This window comes from Oryctolagus cuniculus, chromosome 17 (genome assembly GCF_051225735.1).
Source record: "Oryctolagus cuniculus isolate XC-2025 breed Fujian yellow rabbit chromosome 17, ASM5122573v1, whole genome shotgun sequence".
Taxonomy (NCBI): Eukaryota; Metazoa; Chordata; class Mammalia; order Lagomorpha; family Leporidae; genus Oryctolagus; species Oryctolagus cuniculus.
In genome coordinates, this window is record NC_142883.1 from 61,960,186 (window position 1) to 61,978,870 (window position 18,685).

At 51.3% G+C, this 18,685-nt stretch overlaps 1 protein-coding gene across 7 annotated transcripts in view; it reads left to right on the forward strand.

Annotated features, from left to right (window-relative positions):
* The first annotated feature begins 736 nt into the window (after positions 1-736).
* LOC100339032 (multidrug and toxin extrusion protein 2) overlaps positions 737-18,685 on the forward strand; it is a 50,047-nt gene continuing 32,098 nt past the window's right edge. For all 7 annotated transcript variants that reach the window (XR_007911379.3, XR_007911382.3, XR_515450.4 and 4 more), the window contains exons 1-8: positions 737-1,039; positions 1,156-1,257; positions 5,169-5,237; positions 6,433-6,581; positions 8,468-8,510; positions 9,318-9,362; positions 10,247-10,344; positions 12,373-12,470. Coding sequence is in view for 2 of the 7 variants with exons in the window: in XM_002722654.5 (XP_002722700.3) it covers positions 857-1,039; positions 1,156-1,257; positions 5,169-5,237; positions 6,433-6,581; positions 8,468-8,510; positions 9,318-9,362; positions 10,247-10,344; positions 12,373-12,470 (787 nt within the window). In the remaining 5 variants the exon portion in view is untranslated. The remainder of the gene's footprint in view (positions 1,040-1,155; positions 1,258-5,168; positions 5,238-6,432; positions 6,582-8,467; positions 8,511-9,317; positions 9,363-10,246; positions 10,345-12,372; positions 12,471-18,685) is intronic.

Sequence of the window (18,685 nt, forward strand, 5' to 3'; positions counted from 1 at the left end):
TTCCAAGCATCTCCTGTAGCAAGTGCCGCTTCCCGGGGAAGGCACACGCTGTGAGCTCGGCAAGCTCACCGTGGGCTGGGGACAGGCCCCTGCTGGGATGGTTACAAGAGCCGGGGGCGCGGCTTTGTCCTGGAAGAACAGATAAGGAACCAAATCAGAAATGCCAGCTTCTGTGAGAGCCCAGCACCCCTGCGGATCATGGCCAGGGCCCTCACAAGGCTTCTTGTCTCCAGCTCAGGGCACTGCCCTGGGTGCGAAGGCCTGCGCTGAACGTGGCTTTCAGGGTGGACACTGACGCCCCCTCCCTCAGCTCTCCGGGAGAGAGACCACACACTCTCCCTTCTGCTCAAGGGCCACCTAGAGGGGCCTCCAGGGACCTGGACCCTGGACTCTGCCCCTAGCCAGGTCCCGGGGGACACCAAGGCTCCTCCAACCCTGGAGGCCGCACTGGCAGGCGGTCCCCGGGGCCCGTCCAGCGTAGCTGAACTTGAACCCTGAGGAGCGGGATGGGGGGACGTGGTGATGGTGGTGGTGAGGTGGGTCAGAAACGCCCCCTAAAAGAGAGCGAAGCGGGGTCGGCGGGGGTGGAGGGCTGGGGTGGCCCCCTCGGCCTTCTCTGGCCCACGTTTTGTTTTTCCCACGGACAGTCTCCTCAGAGAACTTCGGGTTCCCTCGAGCGCGGCGCGCGCCCCGCACCCCGCGCCCGGGGTCCCGCGGGAGGCGGCGACGGTTGGACGGGGCGGGCGTGAGCGTGGGAGTGGGATTCGGGGACGGCGGCGCGGGGCCGGCTGGGACCCGAGCCACCGCCTCCCGCTTCCCGCCTCCCGCCTCACCGCCCTCGCACTCAGGCGCCCGCATGGAGCCCCTTCCCCGCGCTGGCGGGAAGCCCCTCGCGCCCGCCGCCGCCGCCGCCGCGCACCAGCCCCGCAAGGTGCGGGGCTCCCCCGGCTGGCGCAGCGGTCTGAGGCGCCTGCGGGGCGCGCTGTCCCCGGACCTGCGGCGGGAGGCGGCGGCGCTGGCGGCGCTGGCGGGCCCTGTGGTGAGTGCGTGGCTTCCCCGGCCCGGCCCCCGGCCCCCTCACCCGGTGCGGTGCTGGCGTGCGCGGCGGCGGGGAGTCCCGGGGTCGAGCCGCGCGCCTCTCTGTTCCCCTCGCAGTTCCTTGCCCAGTTGATGATCTTCCTGATTAGCCTGGTCAGCTCCATTTTCTGCGGACACCTGGGCAAAGTGGAGCTGGACGCCGTCACCCTCGCCGTCTCGGTAGGTGCTGCCCATCTGCCCCCGGTACGGCGGGCCCCGCGCGCGTCGGCCCCCGCGGCTTCTCCCTCGTGGCGACCCGCGACCCGCGACCCGCCTGCTCCTCGGGCCTCTGGTGTGGAGAGCGCCGCGGAGCCCACACCGAAGAGAGGCATCTTGCGTGCCCCGCACGCATCTGGGCCCGCGTTCGTGGCAGAGGTTGCGGGTCCAGCGAGGAGCTCGCAGCCATTGGCCAAGAAGCCACAGAAACCAGCAAACCTGCAGACCATTATCGAGTTACACGGTTCCCCGTGGTAGCCTTATTTCACCCTTCCGCCGTGGATTGAAATGACACCGGCTTTGCTCTTTTGTGCACGGATTTTTATTTGTTTGTTACTGACATGGTGAAAATTGCTTCTCTTTTGCATTTCGTCCAGGCTCTCAGTGGAAGTGAGAAAATGCTCCTCTTGCTGGCCATAGCGGGTGGCTTCTTTTCAGTCTCAGAAAAAGCCCCTTCTGGCCCCCTGTGGGTGGTGGGTGGTGGGTGGGGCACCCTGAGAAGCCCGTGGAGCGCCGGAGCTCCGGTCAGCTTTCGTGGTGAGATCGCCTGGCTGGGGCAGGCGTTCTGTGGGGGAGGTGAGGCCGCCCCTCACCCTTTTGCCATCTCCGCACTCTCTGCCCCTTTTCCATTCTGTGACCTGCTGAGGGCTTCAGGCTTCACCGTGGGGCGTCTTTGTAGAGTTTTATTTTGTCGAAATTATTTAAAAATATGAGGCTGTTGCAAATGGGATTAAAAGCTAACTTTATTTCGGTGCAGAAAATCTTGAAATCTGTGTGTATGGGGTGTTTCAAAAAGTTCATGGAAAATATGGATTATGAAAAAAACACAAATTTATCTTTTTATGAAAATATTTATTTATTTGAAAGGCCAAGTTACAGAGAGGCAGAGGCAGAGAGAGAGAAAGAGAGAGAGAGAGAGAGAGAGAGAGAGAGAGGTCTTCCATACACTGATTCACTCCCCAGATGGCCACAATGGCTGGAACTGTGCTGATCCAAAGCCAGGAGCCAGGAGCTTCTTCCTGGTCTCCCACACGGGTGCAGGGGCCCCAGGACTTGAACCATCTTCTACTGCTTTCTCAGGCCATAGCAGAGAGCTGGATCAGAAGTGGAACAGCTGAGACTTGAACTGGTGCCCATATGGGATCCTGGCACTGCAGGTAGCGGCTTTACCCGCTATGCCACAGCACTAGCCCTGAATTTATTATTTTTTTTAAAGATTTATTTATTTGTTTGAAAGGCAGAGTTATAAAGGGAGGAGGGAAGATTCAGAGAGAGAGAGAGAGAAAGAGATCTTCCATTTGCTGGTTCATTCCACAAATGACTGCAATGGCCAGGGCCAACAAAGCCAAAGCCAGGAACCAGAAGCTCCATCTGGGTGGCAGGGGCCCAAGCACTCTAGCCATCCTCTGCTGCTGTCGCAGGCTCATTAACAGGGAGCTGGGTTGGAAGTGGAGCAGCTGGGACTGGAGCCAATGTTCCTATGGGATGCTGGCGTCACAGGGGATGTGCCCTGCCTCACCCACCTCGCCACAATGCCAGCCCCTCCCTATCTTTGATCTTTTCATTCATTTTTTTCCCCCTGTGGACATTTTGAAGCGCCCCCTGTATATCTTGGAGAGAACACTAAGTTAAGGTCTCAGGGTCTATGGTTTTGTGATTTCCTTCCCACGTTTCTGCCCCCTCCATCACTCAATGATGGTAGATTTTTTCCCCCTAGTTTTGTATATAAGAATTGCAGGAGGCTGGTGCTGTGGCTCACTAGGCTAATCCTCCGCCTGTGGCGCCGACACCCCGGGTTCTAGTTCCAGTCGGGGCACTGGATTCTGTCCTGGTTACTCCTCTTCCAGTCCAGCTCTCTGCTGGGGCCCGGGAGTGCAGTGGAGGATGGCCCAAGTGCTTGGGCCCTGCACCCGCATGGGAGACCAGGAGGAAGCACCCAGCTCCTGGCTTCAGATCGGCGCAGTGCCAGCCATAGCTGCCATTTGGGGGGTGAACCAATGGAAGGAAGACCTTTTTCTCTGTCTCTCTCTCACACTGTCTAACTCTGCCTGTCAAAATAAATAAATAAATAAAAAGAATTGCAGGACTAGAGTAAATGCAAATCCAGAATGGCATTGGAAAGCCCTGAAGACCACAAGTGGGAAGGTTGGTGTGTGCCTGTGGGAAATAAGCCCCCCTGAGACCACCCACCCACAAAGGACGGACTCAAACATAAAGGGAACAGCAGATGAGCTGTTTGTTGATACCCGGCCTCGAAAGTGGTGACCGGCCTGTGTGTGCAGGCGTTGCTCTCAGAAGTTTTGTTCCTTTTATGTCTATTGACCAAATTCCCTCGCCCTCACCCCCACCCCGCCCCCGTTTGAGCAACTTCCGGAGGTACAATCTAAACAAGACACAACAATGCAAGTTGGGAATTAGCCAGTGTGGGAGAGTTTCTTCCCAAGGGAATTGTAGCATGCAGCAGGCTTGGAAGTGCACCTTAGAAGCAGCCCAGTATTTTACACTAGGAAGTCCCTGCCGGCATCCCAGTAGCTCTGCAGATAGTCCCAACCTTCTCCCAAGGGCATGGCTTTTGCGCAATAACATCGGGCAATAAAACTTTCCCCAAGAAAGCAGACTTTTCCCAAGGAAGACACACCAGGGAATCGCACCTGCCCGGCACCAGGTGGGCTTCCCAGTCTGTAACACTGAGTAGTAAAAGTAGTAAAAGGAATTTGTATCTAATGCACACTCAGCAAATCCTCGGTCCAGGAGAAGAGGGCGGAGGGGAAGAAGAAACCTGTGTCCTGGACAGCTGGGCACAGGAGACAAAGTAGCGGTTTTTGTTCCATCTTTTATCACACTGTCCTCGATTGTAAGTGAGAGCTATACTCTCAGAGCTCAGTCTGATAAAAACTGTGATAGCAAAGCAGTCGGCAGTGGGGTCCAAGGTCACAGCTCTCTGGCCAGCTGACTTGACCAAGGGAGAAGCTGTGAGCTGTAGAGGAAGAGCAGCCTTCTAAGCCAAGCAGAGTCAGCAAGTTTACAAAAATAGACTCGGGGCTGGCGCTGTAGCACAGCGGGTTAAAGCCCCGGTCTGCCGTGCCGGCTTCCCATATGGGTACTGGTTCGAGTCCCCACTGCTATACTTCCAGTCCAGCTCTCTGCTGTGGCCTGGGAAACCAGTAGAAGATGGCCCAAGTGCTTGGGTACCTGCACCCATGTGGGAGACCTGGAAGAAACTCCTGGCTTCAGATTGGCACAGCTCCAGCCATTGCGACCAACTGGGGAGTGAGCCAGCAGATGGAAGACCTCGCTCTCTCTCTGTCTCTCTCTGCCTCTCCTTCTCTCTTTGTGTATTTTTTTTTTCAAATAAATAAATCTTTAAAAAATATAAAAAAATACTCATGTGTGTGAAGTTTTTTTTTTTTTCCTGCGATCAGAGAGAGCAAGTGAGCACAAGTGCCCTCCCATTCATTGTAGGCTCCACGCTATAGAGTTGAATCTGGGAGCCAGGAACTCAATCCAGGTCTCCCACGTGGGTGGCAGGAACTCAGTTTCTTGAGCCATCACCACTGGCTTCAAGAGTGAGCATAAGTCAGGAACTGGAGCTTGGGAATCAAACCCAGGCACTTCCAGGAGGGGTGCTAGTGTTGCTATTCGGTCAACCACCTGCCCCAGCTTACCTTTCAATCCAGAAATTCTAATGCCCTGCTTTGTTTAAGATAAACTAGGATTTAAGATTCCCTGTTCTACACAGAGTGATTATGGCTCCAGGTCTATTCAACAGTTGATACAGACATTATTTGATCTGAAATATAAAAACGTAGTGCCTTCGGTCTTGATGGTCCCTGGGTTGACAGTGACAGATGCACCTGGCTCGTTGTTTCTTGCAGGTTGTGAATGTCACTGGGATTTCAGTTGGAACGGGCTTAGCCTCTGCTTGCGACACGCTCATGTCTCAGGTGAGGCCCACCTTGCCCCAGGTAGCTCTCTTATTGGCAATTACCAATAATAGAGACTGCCTAGGAAACTGTCCACTGCGTTTTGTTGTTGTTGTTTGTTTTTGCCTTTTATGTTTCAAGTTCAATGCTGAAAATAGAGCAGAGTTAGCTTTACCGCATCCAAATCCAAACTTACGACAGATTTAGTTATGGATCCAGGCGGCTTTCATTGGCAGCTTCCGCTCTACGGAGTGACGTGAGACCCCTCCCACAGGGCAGTGGCAGAACGGTGGCCTTTGTAGGGTGGAGACAAGGAAACAGCAGAGTAAGGGAGAGTCCTTGAAGGATGCACAAACACTAGGCTACTTCAGGTCACTTTTCTATCCAGGCAAAAGATGAGGAGGCCTTCTCATTACACGGACTCAGACAGCCTGGGATCTCCTGTTTTCAGGAAGAACTAGTCTGTTTTGGGATCCACCTGCTTCCTTAAAGTTTCAGCTGCTGCCGTGGCACTTAGCTGGAGAGACTCCGTTTTGGTTTGGTCTGACCTGCCGGGGCCCGGCGCGGGAGCTCCAGTCCCGATCGATGGGCTCCTATCATTCTGTCAAACAGCAAATTGTGTGCTCTGAGTCTCGTCTGCTCCTTGGTCCCTTCCTGTATGATCCCTCCCCTACGCATCTTGAAAACATTCTTTGCGTTCCTGGTCCTGACCCCCTCTCTCGGCTCAGCCACCGTTGATATTTTTCCATTCCTCCCCATCCCCACCGAGCCTATCTGTACATCAGCTGGTGAGCACCTGGCGGTCTGCTCTCCTAAGCACTCCCTGGGCCTCCATGGTCACAGATCCTCCTCATGGCCTTGCTGCCTCCACCGCTGAGCACCCCTGCCCCGCACTGCCCCCTAGAGGCCCCCAGGCCCACGCCGTCTCCCGGGCACTCTCCAAGGTCACCTCTAGCTTTTCTTTCCACCAGTCTCTGGTGCCTGCACCTTCCCGGGAGCAGGGGCTGATGCCTTGCACGTGGTAAAATGACACAGGAGCCGCTAGCTCACAGACAGCCCTGACTCAGAAGCTCCGCCTGCCCCATCAGCTGCCCCAAGGGAAGTGGACAGTGGGAAATAGGGCTGCCCGGGTCTCAGGAGCTGTTTGCGGCGGGTGGCCCAGGCCCTGGCCTGCCTGGTGGTGCTAACTTTCTTTCTTTCTCTCATTTTCTCAAAGTCCTTCGGCGGTAAGAACCTGAAGCGTGTGGGGGTCATTCTGCAGAGAGGGATCCTCATCTTGATGCTGTGTTGCTTTCCCTGCTGGGCCATCTTCATCAATACCGAGCGCCTCCTCCTGCTCTTAAAACAAGACCCCGAGGTCGCCAGGTCAGCAGCCTCTCCAGTTCCAGAATTCCCCGGGGTTAAGAGCAGGCGGCTGAGTGACCTTCTCAGCCATTTACCTGGTGGAGCTGTGACTGTGGGCCAGGGGACGCCTGCCCAGTGTGACAAGACACAGGACCAGGGTGGCCTGACCTTGGCCCCGTCTCCCTTTCGTGTCCGTTTTTGCGTCTGCAAATGCACACAGTATTTTTTCCCTTGACAAAGGTGTGAGGATACTTCAAAGGGCTCATGTGGGGCAAGCGTTGTGGTGCAGTGGGTTAAACCTCCGTTTGAGACACCCGCATCCCATACCACACAGCCAGCTCGTAGCCCAGCTCCTCAGCTTCTGATCCAGTTTCCTGCTAATGCCTCTGTGAGACAGCAGATGATGGCTCAAGAGACTGTGCCCTTGAATCGAAACCTAACTTTCGGGGCCGGCGCTGTGGCATAGTGGGTAAAGTGCCGTCTGCAGTGCCGGCATCCCATATGGGTGCCGGTTTGTGTCCCAGCTGCTCCACTTCTGATCCAGCTCTCTGCTGTGGCCTGGGAAAACAGTAGAAGATGGCCCAAGTGCTTGGGCCCCTGCACCCACATGGGAGACCTGGAGGAAGCTCCTGGCTTCAGATCAGCACAGCTCCAGCCATTGCGGCCAACTGGGGAGTGAACCAACAGATGGAAGACCTATCTCTCTCTCTTTCTCTCTCTCTGCCTCTCCTTCTCTCTCTGTGTAACTCAGACTTCCTTTTTTTTCTTTTCTAATAATTTTTTAAGATTTATTGATTTATTTGAAAGACACAGTTACACAGGGAGAGGAGAGGCAGAGAGAGAGAGAGAGAGAGATATCTTCCATCCAGGGGTTCACCCCCCAATTGGCTGCAACAGCTGGAGCTGCACTGATCCAAACCAGGAGCCAGGAGCTTCCTCTGGGTTTTCCCCTGCCAATGCAAGGGGCCCAAGCACGTAGGCCATCGTCCACTGCTTTCCCAGGCATAGCAGAGAGCTAGATCAGAAGTGGAGCAGCCAGGTCTCGAACCGGCATCCATACAGGATGCTGGCATTGCAGGCAAGGGCTTTAATCTGCTGCGCCACAGTGACAGCCCCTCAGACTTTCAAATAAATAAATAAGTCTTTAAGGAAAAAAAAAAGAAACTTAACTTTTCATTCCATTTTTCATGAATTTTTTGATGCATTCTAGTAAATAGCAATGTAGTTGGCTGCTTATTATTATTATTATTTGTTTCTTTGTTTGTGTTTAAATATTTGTTTCAAAGGCAGAGAGACAGAAACAGACAGACATCTTCCTCCCAGCGGCTCACTCCCCACATGTGGGCACAACAGGCGGGGCTGGGCCGGGCTGAGGCCAGGAGTCTGGAAGTTAGTCTGGGTCTTCCAAGGGGGTGGTAGGGACCCGAGCACGGGCCATCCCCTCTGCCTCCCGTTGTGACCATCAGCAGGAAGCTGGCGGCCAAGCTAGTCAGAGCTTAAAGTCCCAGCGTGGTCTCTGGCTTTACCCCCTGGCACGTGGTCTTTAGCAGAGGTTCTTTCCTGCTCACTGGAGGTAGTCCTGTCACTGTCTAACACTTCTCAGCGCTGTTCGGGGATGGCTCCTTTTCCTGTGTGCGTTCCACTTTGTGTGCGAGGGAAGTACTGGCAGCTGCCAGGTTGTCAGGCCTCCCCTTAGGAAGCAGCCATGTAACCTGCCTAGGGTAACGGTGATGTGGGTTGCAGAGACACAGCCCCTGGAAATTGGTATTAAATTCCTCCCACACAAATCAGCTGCAGTTTTAAGTTTTAGAAAAAAAAAATACCCTGGGTTCAATTTGAAGACAGAATGACCAGAAATGTTGTAATGTTAACTGAAGACTGTTTTTTTTTTATTATTATTATTTCAGGATAGCCCAAGTCTACGTGATGATTTTTATACCTGCTCTTCCTGTAAGTTTCACGACCTGAAGCAGCTCAGGTGGTGCCTCTCCCTCCCCCGCCTCCGCCTCTGTTGACATAGATGCTCAGCCTGAGTTTCTCGTACCTGCTGTCCCCGTCTTACCGATTGTCAGACCCTGTGACACTCTGGTGTCCAGCAGCATAAGCAAAATACAAAAGCTGACGAGGGGAAGAAATGTCTTTCCTGCCGTGAGTCTCGCCGCCCAGAATGTTTCCTGGGGTCCCGGGGCGGGGGGTATGGCAGCAATGCGGCCACAGGCCCATCAGAGCCTTCAGGACCTTGGGGCCATGGCTGCTGTTAGAGAAGCTCATCCCAGGCCGGCGCCGCGGCTCACTAGGCTAATCCTCCACCTGTGGCGCCGGCACCCCGGGTTCTAGTCCTGGTTGCCCCTCTTCCAGTCCAGCTCTCTGCTGTGGCCTGGGAATGCAGTGGAGGATGGCCCAAGTGCTTGGGCCCTGCACCCCATGGGAGACCAGGGGAAGCACCTGGCTCCTGGCTTCAGATCAGCGTGGTGTACCGGCCGCAGCGGCCATTGAGGGGTGAACCAACAGAAAAAAAAAAAAAAAAGGAAGACCTTTCTCTCTGTCTCTCTCTCACTGTCTACTCTGCCTGTCCAAAAAAAAAAAAAAAAAAAAAAGCGCATCCCAGTGTGTCTGGTGTGGGTTTTGGTGGGTTTGGTCCTGACTGAGGTCACAGACCGGGAACAAGTATCCTAGAAACCAGGATGGAAACAAACAGTGGGAATGGGTTATATTTCTATGTCAATGAGAAGTGTTTGTTTCTGTTTAATCTCACAGGCAGCCTTCCTGTTCCAGCTGCAGACAAGATATTTACAAAGTCAGGTATTAGATTCTTTCCCTATTTTTACCCCATAGTACTGGAACGTAGAGCAAATATTCTTGGAGAATTTTCTACCCAAAAGCCATGTTGTTTTTTCTCTAATTCTTTCCTGGATCTCCTGTTTGCCTGGGGGATGTGGGGCCTTGTGGATGGACAGCACCCAGTCCAGGACAGATGCCTGAATGAGTCTGCCTGGTTTTTCCTGCTCATCTCCGAGTCTGTCTGATGACGCCCCCGTCCCTGCCATCCTGCGCCTCCTCCGGTGCTGGCCAGCAGCTTGACATCTGGCCTGGAGCCAGCCTGGCTTCTGCCTAGAGGAAGAGGGCCCAGAGCTGCCTGGACACATTTCTGAAAGTGCACAGGGTCCAAACCTCTGGGTGAGGAGGAGCAGGCTGAGGCCAGGAGATGGCTGAGCAGTGTCCACGGCTGAGCCCGCCCCCAGCCTTTAAACCTCAAGATGGCATCCTCGAAGCCATTTTACTGAAGGAAACATTCTGTGACATATAGTGTCAAGTGGGCATCACAGTGGAAGGAAGGCGTGCCTGCTCTGTAGCCCCAGGGCTGAGTGTTCACTGCGCACCTGCTGCAAACAGGCCTCACTGGGCATTTTGTCCCTGAGAGCCAAACGCAGCCCTGCGGAGAGGGTCAGACATTTTCCCTGGCATCTCCCCGGCCAGTGGTCTCACCATGACCTGCCTGGTCGTTGAAAAACGTTCACAAACTTCTGTCTGGTCTGGTGGGGGTTAGCACTGGTGGAAGAGGCACGTCTGTTTTAACTCCTGGCTGTTCCAGTCTTGTCTCACTTCACCCTCTCTGAGAACTGTTGCCTAGTGAACCCGGCTAACTCATGCTGAAAGATGATGTCTTGTTTGCTTGGCGGCTGTAGGGCGTCATCATGCCCCAAGTCATTACCGGGATTGCCGCGAATGTCCTCAACGTGGGCATGAATGCCCTCCTGCTGTACGCCCTGCACCTCGGAGTGGTGTGAGTAGTGACTCAGCCCTTCTGCACAGACTGTGTCTGGGGGGGTGCTGCATCTGTTCTAGGGGCTGAGGGGCCAGGGGGTGAAGCAGTCAGTCGAGGGAAGACAGGCGCCTGGCGCGGGGTGTGCAGGTGCACTATGCCACAGGTCAGAGCCAGAGCGGGGAGCGCCCAGGAGCAGCTGGAGTGGCTGGGGGGGAATGGCTGAGCAGGTGGAGGGATAGGGACGATGTTTTGGAAGAAGCCACGTGTGGGCTGCAGCTTGCATGTCCACAGGGAAGGGAGATGCTGTGGTCTGGGGAGGCTGTGCTGGGTGACTCAGGCAGAGAGACACAAGAGGGTCACTGGCCTGCAGGCATTCTCCCAAGGCCTCTGAATTGTAAGATTGAGAACGTTCCCCTCTTTAGGAAGCTTGAGGATGTGGGGGTCCCACGAAGAAAGGAGAACCTGCCGGTGTGGACCCCACCCCCTCTTGAAGACGCAGGGATAGATAGAGCCCCAGCCCCAGTGGATTGTGGATGCTTTAGGGGAGTGTGTTCTCTTTCCTTCCCTTCCTTCCACTGAGAGACAGGGAGAGAGAAAGAGAGAGAGAAAGGATATTTCTGTCCACTGCTTCACCCCCTAGCCGTGCCTATAGCAGCCATGGCTGGGCTGAGGCTGAACCTACCTGGGTCTCCCCTGTGGTTGGCAGGGACCCCAGGACCTGTGCTGTCACCACTGCCCGCAGGGTGCACCTTAGCAGGAAGCTGCAATTTGAAGCCAGAACTGGGACTCAACCCCAGGCACTCTGCTGTGCGACACAGGTATCCCAGCAGCCACTTGGTGAAATGCCTGCCCTAGGGTGTCTCTTTATACATGGAAGTCAGTTGAGTGGGTCGTGGCCAGTACTTTGTAAAAATGAAATGTATTATGAGTTCAGTAGAAAAAAAGGGAAAAGAAGAGGTGCGTCAACTATTTCTCATGAGACTTTGTTTCAGGTATGTAAGGAGAGGTGTGTGTGTGTGTGTGTACACATTACACACATGGTTAATGCGGGTACCGCCATTCAAACAAACAAGCCTTTAAAGGGAAACATTAGAAGCAGTTGGCACACAAATAATTTATTTGCAGAAAATAAGGGGACCACAGGGAATTGTTTCTGAAGCCGCGACCCAGAGCAAGGGCAGTGGGGTTGCTCTTATTTTAGGGGGAAGAAGTTTTTGCCATCACAGGTAGGGGTGGGCACACGTTCCCAGGTGCAGTTGAAAAGCATGGCCTGTGTGGTCAGGAGGCCTCAGCTCCTCCTGGAGTGGCGATGCTGGCATTAAAGGGAAGCGGAGGGCGGGCTTTAGCTGCTCTGACCACCCTCTGGGCAGGGGCTGGTGATTGTATCTCAGCCCAGAAAAAACAAAGCAACCTGAAAAGCAGCTTTGGAAAACCCCAGGTGCCTTGGATGTTAAAGTAGAAAGGAGTCAAATAAAGACTTTGAACTGCTCAAGGCGTTGGCTGGTGCAACAGTGCAATGAAAAAAGTAGGCGAGAGAGCAGAATTCCTGTCTCTGTGCCAGCATGGGGCGACACGTCGTTTGTCACGATGAAGTGGGCATCACACCTGCTGAAGGGGCTCCAAGGTCATTTGCCAATAGAAAGCCAATTTATTATAGTCCTGGGAAGCAAAGCCGCTATGACCTGTATTTTTGTCGTGGTTTAATAAATCCCTTTTAGCTAGTTATGTTTAAGAAATTATTTGGTACATTATTGAAGTCTATGATAGGAGAAGAGGTGGAGATTTTGAATCTTAATGTTCTTTTGTTTTTCCATGGATGAACAGAAATGTTTGGTTCTTCCAGAGAGTTCAACCCTGGTGGAGGGGGAACAAGTGCAGTATAAGTGGATTCAGCATTTCAAGTGTTCAAAGGAAGTAGTCCGGGACTTCCGGGCTCAGCCAATGGCTGCGATTCCCGCCGTGGCATGAGAGCCCGTGCAGGGTGGTCAGCTGGTTTGCATGTGGAAGGAGACTGCTGATGGGCAGTGCTGACTTCTTGTCCTGCAGGGGTTCTGCCTGGGCGAACACCACCTCCCAGTTCTTCCTGTCTGCCCTCCTTTTCCTCTACGTGTGGTGGAAAAGAATCCACGTCGACACCTGGGGAGGTATGGAGCCACAGACTTCTTCAATTCTGTTACTGGATATTCAGGAAGATGTGATTCCAGGGCTAGCATTTGGCGCAGAGTTTAAGCCGCCACTTGGGTTGCCCCCATCCTGTGTCAGTGTGCGTGGCTTGGAGTCGTGGCTGTGCTCCTGACTCTGGTTTCCTGCTAATGTGCACCCTTGGAGCAGGAGATGGGTGGAGGGATAGGGAGGTCCCAGCCCCGCATATGGGAGACCTGTGTGCAGTTCCAGGCTCCTGGCTTCCATCTGGCCTGCCTTCAGCTATGGTGGGCATTTCGGGAGAGAACCAGTAGATGGGAGATAGCTCTATATCTCTGAGCCTTTCAAATAAATTAAAAAAATTTTTTTCCGAAAAAAGAAAGTCGTAATTCTGGTTTCTGGATTTTTTTTTTTCGAGAGGGTTTTTTTTTGTTTTGTTTTATCTTTTTTAGGTAATCTAAAAAGTATGGAGAATGTCTAAGTTACTGAAAAATGAAAATCTCAGGGTCAGTTTTTTATTTTTTGCTTATTTGAGGGGCAGAGACACAGAAGAGAGATCTTCTATCTACTGGTTGCATGTCAAACCAAATGTGATGGCTTGATACAGTCATAAACACAATGTAGAATGAGTAGATCAAGCTAATTAATGTCTCTCTCCCCGAACTTCTTTACCATTTTTATGGTGATTCATTTGAAATTCAGTCTCTCGGTTATGTTGAAATTCATAGTACATGATTCACAACAGTAGTCACCGTGTTGGATGCTGAAACTCAAGACTGTGCACCTGACATCCGTGCCCGTCGGCCTCTCCCTCCCACTCTGTTTTCATCGTGCTACTGTCTGTGCTGCAAATTCAACGTTTTCAAGATTCCATACAAGAGAGATCACTGGTATTGATCTTTCTGCACCTGGCTTATTTCACGGTGCATGATGTCCTTTAAGTTCCTCTGTGTTGTCCCAAATGACAGAATGCTGTTCTTTTTAAAGGCTGAATAGTATTTCCCAGTGTGTATCTGAGGGTACTGCCAAAAATTCTTGAAAAATGCATCCTATGTAAAAAAAAAAAAAAAAAGTGCCCCTGGATTTCAAACATTTTTTTTTTTTTTTTGCACCAGAGTAAACTCGTCTTTTCCTTCCAGTTTTGCGCAAACTTTTGAAGTGCTCTCATAAACCCCATTTTCTACGTCTGTTCCGTGGGGATCCATGTTGAGTTTCCCGTCCGGGCTGCTGTAACTAATGCTGCAGCTGGCCAGAGGCATCAGATATCTTTTGACACACTGATTGCAGTGCAGTTGTGGCTTCTGTGGTTGTGCTATTTTTGGGCTCTTGGAGGAGCCCCCAGTGCTGCTTCCGGTTCCATCACCAGCGTGCGAGGTTCCCTTCTCTGCATTCTCACCCACTCTCGTCTATCTTTCATCTTCCTGATGAAGCCACTTTAGCAGGTGTGGGGTGCTGGCCCGTGGTTTTAGTTAACATCTCCCTTGCAGGCAGTGATGCTGAGTGTTTTGTCGTGAGCCCCTGGCCATTGCACATGTGTGCTTTCGAGAAGTTCTTATTCGGGTGAGACACCATAAATTTAAACTGCTTCTGATTTGATTCTGTACCCTGGGTCCAGCCCTGAGGATAACATCATTACAGTCACAAACCACTGGACATGTAAAAGTTAGAGAAAAGTATGAGAAATAGCAAACACCCATGATATACAACATCAGATTTAATAAATACTAACATGTGATCTTCCTTCTACCATTATTTTTAGTAAATTAAATATTGTAGATAGAGTTTGTGTTCGGATTACATTCTGCTGTGAATCTCAGAGAAACCAAACAACAATTTCACAAAGAAGATCAGACCTTACTTTCCCTCAAATACAAGAAACCCGAGGGAGTTGTTGGGGTCTGTCCTGTGCAAAGCCTCCTCCCATGGCCCAGCCACGTGCACGGAGTTGTGTCCTCCACCCTTGTCAGTAGGCAACCTGGTTCCATGCTGATTTTACCTTGTTTCCCCACCGTGTCGATTCCATTCCCAAGATCACTTCATGGACCACAATGGCTCCAGCATGGCTCCCACGATGCAGGTAGCAAGGAGAGGACAGGGCACCCACACACTGTCTAAGAACTTCTCCTGGAGCTGGTGTTGTGGTGCCGCAAATTAAGCCACAGCCTGCGATGCTAGCATCCCGTATTGCGTTACTGAATCGAGTCCTGGTTGCTCCACTTCAGATCCAGCTGCCTGCTAGTGCACCCAGGAAGGCAGTGGGAGATGGCTCAAGTGCCTGGGCCCCAGTCACCCATGTGGGAGATCAGGATGGAGTTCCTGGCTCCTGGCTTTGACCTGACTCAGTCCTTGCCATGTGGCCATTTGGGGAGTTAACCAGGAGATGGAAGATTCCCTCTCTCTCTTTATTTCTCTCTCTCTCTGCTTTTAGATAAATAAAATAAATCTTAAGAAAAGAGGACATTTTTTGAAAGTTGCCCACATCAGTTCTGCAAGAAATGTAAAAGTGGCCTCTAAAATTTGGTGTCTTTATTCCTGTGAAAAACAGGGGAATGGATTCTAGTCAACAAATAATGGCCAGTGCCACGGCTGGAACTGGGGCACATTTGGCAAGGGCAACCTGCTACAGTCCTGGAGCTCTCCCAGGGTCACCCTGGTACTCACCACTCTTCCCAGACCCCACGCACGCTCCTGCTGGGAAAGGGGTCCCCTCGGGAGCTCATTTATGGGATCCCGGTGGGAGCTGAGTAGCAGATAGTAGCCTGGGCCACGTGCCATTTCACTTTCCGTGGCTTCAGTTAGCTGTGGCCAACAAGGAGAAGGATGAGTCCAATGTAAGAGATTTGGGGAGAAGAGGGGAGGCCGCATTCACAAAACTTGTATTACAATGTATCTTTTTAAAATTTTTATTTATTTTATTTTTGACAGGCAGAGTGGACAGTGAGAGAGAGAGAGAAAGGTCTTCCTTTACCGTTGGTTCACCCTCCAATGGCCGCTACAGACGGCGCACCGTGCTGATCTGAGGCCAGGAGCCAAGTGCTTCTCCTGGTCTTCAGTGTGGGTGCAGGGCCCAAGCACTTGGGCCATCCTCCACTGCACTCCTGGGCCACAGCAGAGAGCTGGCCTGGAAGAGGGACAACCGGGACAGAATCTGGCGCCCCGACCGGGACTAGAACCCGGTGTGCCGGCGCTGCAGGTGCAGGATTACACTATTGAGCCGAGGCGCCGGCCATTACAGTGTATCTTTATAGAGTCCCAGCTTAATCCCAACATCTCCACCTATGCTTAATTCATCAAGTACACTCCATCATAGGTATACGTGTACAGGAAAAACAAGTCAATCTGTAATTACAGGATTTGGTGCCATCTGCAGTTCCAGGCATCTGCGGGGTGTCTAGGAATGTCTGCCCTGTGGGTGGGGCGGGGGTACTGCTCTACTCTGATGTGGTAGGATGCCAGGTCCCACCCATCTGGGTTCCAGTGTATTTGTATGAGTGAGACAGACTCGAGACCAGCATTTGCCCGCAACAAGAAATGTCCCACACACAACACACACCAAAATATAAAACAAAGGCGATCTGTTAAAAATGACTAAATAGGGCAAGTTTAGATTTTTAAATCTCCATTTGATTCTTTTTTTTTTTTTTGACAGGCAGAGTGGACAGTGAGAGAGAGAGACAGAGAAAGGTCTTCCTTTGTCGTTGGTTCACCCTCCAATGGCCGCCGCGGCTGGTGCACCGCGCTGATCCGATGGCAGGAGCCAGGTGCTTCTCCTGGTCTCCCATGGGGTGCAGGGCCCAAGCACCTGGGCCATCCTCCACTGCACTCCCGGGTCACAGCAGAGAGCTGGCCTGGAAGAGGGGCAACCGGGACAGAATCCGGCGCCCCAACCGGGACTAGAACCCAGTGTGCCGGCGCCACAAGGTGGAGGATTACTAGGCTTAGTGAGCTGCGGAGCTGGTGCCATTTGATTCTTACAACCAGTTTATTTTTAGTTTTCTTCTCTGACCAGACAGGAGGACGTGAGAGCTTAGAGAATTCTCAGCTGACTCTGCCCAGCCTCCACCTCTGTGTATAAACCCTGTTTGTTCATTTCCTCTTGTCAGATTTCAGTTCTTAATCATTTCAGATTTATGTTTCAAAAGTCATACGAGGAAAGCTATCTCAGCTATTATTTTAGCAGCTTTGTGGAGGTGCAGGTTACAAACCATGAAATTCGCTCATTAGAAAAGGCATAATTCAAAGGTTTTTTTTCCAGATTTGTGGAATTGTACAATCTTTGCCACAGTCCAGTTTTAGAACATCATCACCCACGCAAGACTCTTCGTGATGTTGAGTCAGTCCCCGTTCCCCCCGTGAGCCGCCAGCCTGCTTAGCCTCTGTGGGTGGCCTTTCCTGGCCATCTGCTGGTGTTGGCTGTGGGACCCCTCATGGCTTCTCTGGACGTGGGTCGTTCCCAGTAAGTCACTACTCTGCTCCTAGTGGACAAGCCAGCGCAGAAAGTCTCCTTGCTCAGTTTCCGTCTTTGTTTTTATTCTCTTCCACCCCTTAGTTTTAGTGACAGGGAAAGCAATTGTATCTTCATAGGCTTTTTTTTTTTTTTTAGAAATTTTTAATTTAAAATATAAATTACATAGGTACAGCTTTTGGAATATAGCGATTCTTCCCCCATGCTGCCCTCCCACCCCTAAACTGTCCCACCTCCTACTGCCTCTCCCATCCCGTTTTTCATTAAAATTCATTTTTAATTATCTTTATATACAGAAGATCAACTCTATACTAAGTAAAGATTTCAACAGTTTGAACCCACACAGACACACAAAGTGTAAAGTACTGTTTGAAGACTAGTTTTACCATTAATCCTCATAGTACAACTCATACATGGTGAGCAAGTGCACAGTGACTCCTGTTGTTGATTTAACAATTGGCACTCTTATTTATGATGTCAGTAATCACCCGAGACTCTTGTCATGAGCTGCCAAGGCTATAAAAGCCTTTTGAGTCCACAGACTCCATCAGTGATCCATAAGTAGAGTGGAAGTTCTCTCCTCCCTTCAGAGAAAAGTACCTCCTTCTTTGATGGCCTGTTCTTTCCACTGGGATCTCACACAGATCCTTCATGTAGATCATTTTTTGCCAAAGTGTCTTGGCTTTCTATGTCTGAAATGCTCTCATGGGCTTTTCAGCAAGATCCGAATGTCTTAAGGGCTGATTCTGAGGTCAGAGTGCTGTTTAGGGCATTTGTCATTCTATGAATCTGCTGTGTGGCCTGCTACCCATGTTGGATCATTCTCATCTTTTTAATTCTATCTATCGTTATTACCAGATGATTGGTCTTATTTATATGATCTCTTTGACACTTAATCCTATCTATATAATCAATTACACACTTAATATGATCACTTTAACATGTAAGATGGCATTAGTATCTGCCAACTTAATGGGATTTGGAGTCCCATGGCAAGTTTTTGGCCTTCGGGGTAACTCCGAGGAAACGTGTGCTGAACTGTGCATCTCCACCCTCTCTTATTCCCACTCTTATTTTTAACAGGGATCAATTTTCAATTGGATTTAAACACCTAAGAATAATCCTGCCTTTTAGGCTTTTATTAACACAGGTGCATCTAGTTAATTACCCCAGAGCAATAGATCCTTCAATGTTTGGGGAGCTTTGGGTGTAGATTTGTGTATTGGATGTGAATTTATTAACCATTTAACATTCTTTAATCAGCATTCCTCCAAATAGTCACACAGTACTTACACACATAAACACCAAAAACTTGGGAATGAACAATTTAAATTTCTTCAAGTGTTTATACACTGAATGCAAATTTATCACTGTTAAGCATTTAATTAATACCTTTTAAGTCTAATGTATCAGTCTCATGAATGCTTTTGGCCACATGAAGAAGTTTGTTTTTTTTTTGTTTTGTTTTTGTTTTTGTTTTTGTTTTTTTGACAGGCAGAGTGGACAGTGAGCGAGAGAGAGACAGAGAGAAAGGTCTTCCTTTTGCCGTTGGTTCACCCTCCAATGGTTCACCCTCCAATGGCCGCTGCGGCCGGCGCACCGCACTGATCCGATGGCAGGAGCCAGGTGCTTCTCCTGGTCTCCCATGGGGTGCAGGGCCCAAGCACTTGGGCCATCCTCCACTGCACTCCCTGGCCACAGCAGAGAGCTGGCCTGGAAGAGGGGCAACCGGGACAGAATCCGGCGCCCCGA